Source organism: Cavia porcellus, unplaced genomic scaffold, assembly GCF_034190915.1.
Source record: "Cavia porcellus strain 051 isolate PalLab524CR breed Dunkin Hartley unplaced genomic scaffold, mCavPor4.1 scaffold_18, whole genome shotgun sequence".
Lineage (NCBI taxonomy): Eukaryota > Metazoa > Chordata > Mammalia > Rodentia > Caviidae > Cavia > Cavia porcellus.
The window spans coordinates 44,184,996-44,191,582 of NW_026947501.1; the positions used below are offsets into that span (position 1 = coordinate 44,184,996).

The window sequence follows — 6,587 nt, forward strand, 5'->3', positions numbered from 1 at the left end:
TCTTTTACCTGGGAGACTATTTTGAGTTTGAATTTCTTTAAAGCTTCCTAGAGTTGCTTGTTAATTTCAGTAGCTATTGGGTCTGATACTTGAGATGAATCGCATATATTTTCTTCTATATACATTGCTCCTAGGGTTTCTTGAGCTGGGCTGGAGGTTTGAGGTTGTAATTTGGTCTTTCGTTTTGTCATTTTCCTATATTTCTGTGTTTCAAGTGTTATTTGAAAGCTTCCTCAGGGTCTGTTGGAAATCCCCTTCTATATTTGCAGCACCTGTGACTCTGGCACCACATTACCCCAAGCCACTGGGCCTGGAGAACCAATGGCCCTCCTCTTCCTGTTCAGAACTGTGCAGTTCCAGATAAGCTGGGCCTCAGGGACACTGTGCGCCCACCTCCCCATTGGAAGCTCCACAGCTCTCCAATCGCAGGCGGGATGTGTACGCAGATGTAGACGCCTCACACCCACCTCTCCACTTCAATGCACCAGGAAGCCCAGAGGGAACTGAACAGTCTGGGATTTGGGCAGAGTGTGCTGAGCACTCACCACAGGCTGCAGGGCCTCTGGAACCTGCGATGCTCCACTGCCCACTGAGACATCCACAGTCCTCCAGACACACAGGGAGGCTGATGCAGGCACCCCAGATCCGCCCAGCCCCTCCTCTGCACACCGATGGCAAGGTGCAGGAGTCCCAAATAGGCTGGGCTCTGGGGCGAGTGTGGCCCCACACCGCATCTCCAGATTCATGTATCACACAGTGTAATATCTCTCAGTAAACCATTGCTCTCACTTTTCATTGAAAACAATGAATTTAAGTGCTAGGAATATAATATGGACACAGCAGTTCTGGATTTATTTGAGCTTCATTGCTGGTACATTGGTGACTCTGCTACTGCAGGTGATGTTCCCAATATCACGAATATTCACTCATTCCAGAAATCTTCTAAGAGCATCTATGTTGTCCAACTAAACAAGATGTGATAATATATAAGGATCACTATAGATGATTTTCAGAATAGAAAATACATTGATACAGACATTTGTGTTCAAAATAAATATGGTGACTTTGTATTCCGGTTTGTCTCTTATTTTTGACATTTTTTAATGTTGGTTCATTAAGGCTATATAGTTTGTTTAATCAGATACATAGATTGATATCATTTGGTTTGTTCACCAGGATATTTTATGTTTCAGTGGCAGTTATAATTTTATGTGTAATGCTACAAGTTTTTACAGTTTTTCATAGCCAGTTACTATTTACTTTGTTGCATTTAGTTAGATCTTTGTCACTGAGGTAATGAGTATTTACCTTCAAACACTATATAAACTAGAAGTGCATTTGTTTAATATTTACTAGTTATTCTGAGGACCTCTAAAGGAATAAGCATGATTATAAATACATTGGTGTAAGGAAGAAAATTTCTGAGTCATAGATCAGGAAACACCTCCTGAGTTAATTGCTGAAATCAGTATTTAATAGAGTAGTTAATGCAGAGAAGACAAAGTAACCTCACACTTCCTCATTTCCTCACTGCAGGAAAACTCTTTGTTAGCATCCTATTTCCCTCGCTTCTCCTGTGTCTTCTTTATAATCACCATTAACCTGTAATTCACAGACAATGCTGGGATTAGGGGCTGAACAGAGAAATGTTATCAGGTAACCTCTTCCCACCCATCTTTAAGGGATGGCATTGTAAACTACTTTTATAATACAGTTAGAGTACTAAAGAGAGGTGACTCGCTAGATTTCTTCAGACAGATGAATTATCACGTCCTGTTCTGAGAGCTCACAAGAGAGCAGCCATTCAGAATAGCAAACGCTTTGTTCCACACACTGCAGGTTAATTTCAAGAAAGAAAAAAAAAAACCTTAATTTTATTCAGGAGTACCTTTACTTATTAGAATTTCTATATCATGAGTTTTTAAGTTTCTATCCTTTGGATAATTGGCAATTAACACCTGTATAATTTTGTTCATTTATAATTTCACTCAAGTATCTATAGTGACAGGTATTTTTGAATTTTTTCTTAAATTTTTAAGTCTTACATGTTTTATTTCTCCAAGTACAGCTTCATACCTGAGGTAACATATAGTTCCCCTAAAAGACTGTGAACAAAATGAACTAACTGTGCAATATTACCATATTTATTAGGTATTCTCAGATTATTCCCTAAGGTAATAAACACAAATACATTGTTTTACTGTGTTACAGCTCAGGAAAAACCTCACAAATTTACATTTGACACAGTAGCTAACACTGCTAAGGTGAAAAAGGTAATCTCGTCCTTCGTCCTCAATCCAAGAACACTCACAACTGGCATAATGTTATTTTCCTCCCTTCTGTTTCCTCTTTTCCTCCTCACTTTCTCCTGGTCCCAGTCAGCCAACTGCCCAATTATGGATTTGAATAAAGGCCATCAGATAATCCTCACCCCACACGATCCTCAGTTATATTCAAGGAAAGAATGGAGTTAGAAAATCATAGCACTCTTATAGAAAAGGATTGGGTCCTGAGATTTATTTTGGCAGGGCTCATCGTGAAATAAAAATTAATTCAGTAGAAGGGGAAAATGAAGCAAAAACTACAGAGCCAAGGAAACAATGATGTCATCAGGCTTACGGGATGCAGGTTAGGGAAGTTATGTCTCTGTCTATAGCAATATGAGTGACAAAGGAAATGTGAACAGTGAATATCAAAATAATTTTCTAAAATGATTTAAGTGTATCCACCCCTATTGATCAATAGTCTAGCCACGAGCAACGTATTTCTATTCAGCCCTGGATCTATGTCTAGTTTTATTGTGGAATTATGCTTCTAATTTTAACTAAGTTTTATCTATAAAGTACTTGGAGCATTTATCCTGTGTTTGAATCACAATTATAGACAGATTCAAGCCAAGGCATACACAGCACATTGCTGAGTCTTTGGAAACTTGTCTGGATTCGGATGCTGCAAGGAAAGTGGTGGAGACCATTTCTCTTAAGAGACACTTAAAGGGAAGCTGGGCCCTAGAGCCTGCAATGCTCTCACGGGAGTTTAAAGGCCAGAACAAGACACATGTGAGCCCCTCAGTGAATGATATCCCAACAACGGAGTCTTCCCAGCAAGAGTGATGCTGGCTGATCAAGTGGACAGTGCACGTGGGGCACAGTGAACACAGTCTCAGCCTCAGACTCCTGGGTGCTATAGGTCCTGTCATGGAGGCCTCTTCAAACCCTGCTGTCTCACCTGGACCCAGAGCACCAGGACTCAGAGGGCCACAGCTCCAGGTCTGCAGCTCACTGCTGCACCTGATTCAGGTTGATCTTTGTCCAGAGACAGTAACCACATCCCGTTGAGAGCTTGTGACAGGCAGGGACTTCATAGAAGAAGCAGAGCAAAAGCAAGGGGTGCACAGCAAGGCCTCCAGGTCTTGAACAGAGGGCACAGAAGGGATAAAGAGAAACAAAGAGGTGTTATTCAATATTTTTAATTATTGTATTTCTTAGTACAGCATATTCTGAGATTGTCTTTCAAAAACTTCTAAGTTATAAAGGCAAGATTTTGTCATTTTGGAAAAGTATAAACAGTAGTATGGTAAAACACAAATGACTGGCAGGAATTGGAGGAGAAGGAACAGGGATAATTTTTATGGCAGAGAATTTTAATGGCAGTGAAACAAAATTGCACAGTAGCAAACGCTGTGTGTGTGTTATTGCACATTTGTTTCCCCTTGTGAAATGTATAGCAGGAGTAGTGACCATTCATGCAAACTACAGACTTTGCACACTTATGGATCTTAATGGTTTGTAACAAAATTGTCCTTGGTTGTTGATGATAGACTGCAGGGCCATGTGTACTGGGTAATTAGGGCCACCTCTGTATTTTAAACTTTTTAATGAACAAATCTACACTAAAAATTGAAGGAAGTCTTTAAAAATCCTTGCTTAGAACACAGAAGGGCTTCTAGGATGCTGACTGAATCCAAAACTATGCCATAACCCACACTGCTCAGAGGTGCTCATGTGTGGCCTTCACTTAATTAGGACAGGAGCTGGACTATCTGTGATTTAGTAGCTAAAAAAAGGAAAGAGAATAAGGGTGTAGAGGACAGTCTTGGTCCTTCTTCTAAAGCTTCAAAGGAGCATTCAAGCCTGGCTTGTTCAGAGAAATGCTCTCAGCAGTTGAGTACAGCTGCAGTGGAGCTGAGCTGGGGCAGCCCAACCTCACACCTCTGCTTCCCTGGCTGTTTTTGTCATGGCTTGTATCATGTGGGAGGGGTACCATAAACATGTTGACAGTAATAGGTAGCAACATCTTCAGGCTGTAGGCTACTGATGGCAAGAGTGAAATCTGTCCCAAATCCACTGCCACTGAACCTCGAAGGAACCCCAGATCCCAAACTGGTTGCATCATAGATCAGCATTTGAGGAGCTTTCCCTGGTTTCTGTTGGTACCAGTTTAAAACATTGCTTATACCTTGACTGGCCTTACACTTGATAGTGACTGTGTCTCCCACAGATGCAGGCAAGGAAGATGGAGTCTGAGTCATCTGGATGTCACATCTGACACCTGAAATCAGAAACAAGTATCAACACAACCATGGTAAAACAACACCTCCCTGTAGAATCAGGCAACTGTGACCAGGGAACTCTAACTAGACTAAATTACAAAATAAATTTTTTCTCACCTTGGAGCCAGAACAGCAGGAGGCCCAGGAGCTGAGTGGAGATCCTCATTTCCATGCTGTGTCTGGACCAGGACTGACTCTTGCACAGGGTATGAGAACCTTGGGAAGAAATACTTTTGGGCATGTGCTGTGCTCTGCATGCATGCAAATCAGCATGGGCTGAGCAGGGTTGCACATAACTGCAAGGCTGTGTCTTCTCATCAGTGGTCCATGGTGTTCTGGGGTTACTTCCAGGCCAAGATGGCACCAATTTCCCCAAGAATGTGTTTCTCCTTTGGACCACAGAGCAGAATCCAGCTGTTCTCCCATGACTAGAGTGAACCATGTTCTATTGTTGGATCATAACACCCTTTGCACCTTTGAACAGAGCTGGGATTTAAAAGTTCTGTTCCCTCCGTCTCTGAATGCACAAGGATTCTTCATTCCTGTTTGACTTATGGCCACCCACATTCAGAGCTGTGTACCTGCTTCTCTCACCCCTCCTGTCTCATTGCTCACCAAGTTCATACTCTAAGAATACTCCTGGAAGGGACATCATAGCCAGGTGCACTACACATCACAAAGTAAAGCAGGAAATCCTGAGGAACTGGCAGATGGGGGAGACATGACCCATTGCCCCTTGAGGACCCAGCCATGTAAGCTTAGAGAGCTGGACACAGAGCTCCCTCTTTTAATGGGAAATTTTCACTTCAATATTCAAACATTCATTCATTTAGTCTCTAGGATAAGAACTTCGGCTTTGTGTATTGTAGGGTTTCTTTGCCATTTAATGAAAGCTTTGTAGCAGCAACCTTTTGGATTGAGGCCCTAATTTTTCACTTAATCACCCCTCCCAATCCTGAATACAGGAACTTGATCTTATTCTGCCCACTACCAGACAAGTGTCTATAGAAATTTACATGACTCGTCTTCTTAATAAATAAATCATCCAACTATTAAAGACAAACAGCTAATAATTCTCCTGGAATTCAGAAAAGATAATGATCACAGGGTACTTAAGGTCCAGGTATGTGACTACAAGAAATGACAAAAGGTTAGTTTTGGGAAAGAGTGGGGAACCTAGAATACCCTTGCTGGTTGCCAAGCTTGGAAATGTTTCAAGGTTGAGGGGTACTTGTCCAGGGGTCTTTTATTTCCCCTCAACTCCTGGCAACTGCTTGGTAATTTCACAGTATTCTGCCTTTAAGACTATTGAATCTTACTGACTGATTGGAGGCCCCCAAGGAAGACTTCAAAATTTGACCAACTTGTAAAGGACAAAGGAGGAAATCCTTAGATGGTTACAAAGGGATCTATCCTCAACAGCTTTTCTTTTATTTAGAAAAATTCCTGTAAATGAAGTTGCAACTAATACGTGAAACAACGGATCTGAAATTTCAGTTCTGCTGGGCTGATCATGGTGTTTGTGAAGTCCGTAACCAATTTGCACCTGCAAAAATCAGAAGACCATGGTAGCACCCAGTCTCCCTGCTCATCCAGGCTGAACTAGTGTTTGTTCTGGTTTGTGGTGTAGTGTGAAGAACTCTCCATTCCTGGTGACAGTAATAACTTGTGACATCATCAGGTCACAGGCTGATGATGGTAAGGGTCAAATCTGTGCCAGATCTATTGCCACTGAACCTCATATGAATCCCTGACATGGACAGGAGGGCTCACTTAATGAGGAGCTTTGAAGCCTGATTTGGTGTTTGCTGGTACCAATGTGAATTGGAGGCAGTGTTCTGACTGGCCAGCAGGTGATAGTGGCTGTCTTCCATTGCATCATAGACAGCACTGCTGAAGACTGAGTAAGCACACTCTTGCTTCTGGAGGCTGAAACCATGCATCAGCAGACCATGACCATGTGCATATGAAAGTCACTACAACTGTAGTCTAAAAGAAAAGAGGATATATTTTTATAGAGCTTTTATGAAGAAGG

General features: G+C 41.8%; 1 gene segment (V, D, J or C); it reads right to left on the reverse strand.

Moving 5' to 3' along the window:
- Nucleotides 1–340: 340 nt before the first annotated feature.
- Nucleotides 341–4,724, reverse strand: LOC100717937 (immunoglobulin kappa variable 1-39-like). The segment is given in 3 exon segments: nt 341–401; nt 4,251–4,551; nt 4,670–4,724. Coding segments are annotated over 3 exon segments (417 nt in total).
- Nucleotides 4,725–6,587: the final 1,863 nt, after the last annotated feature.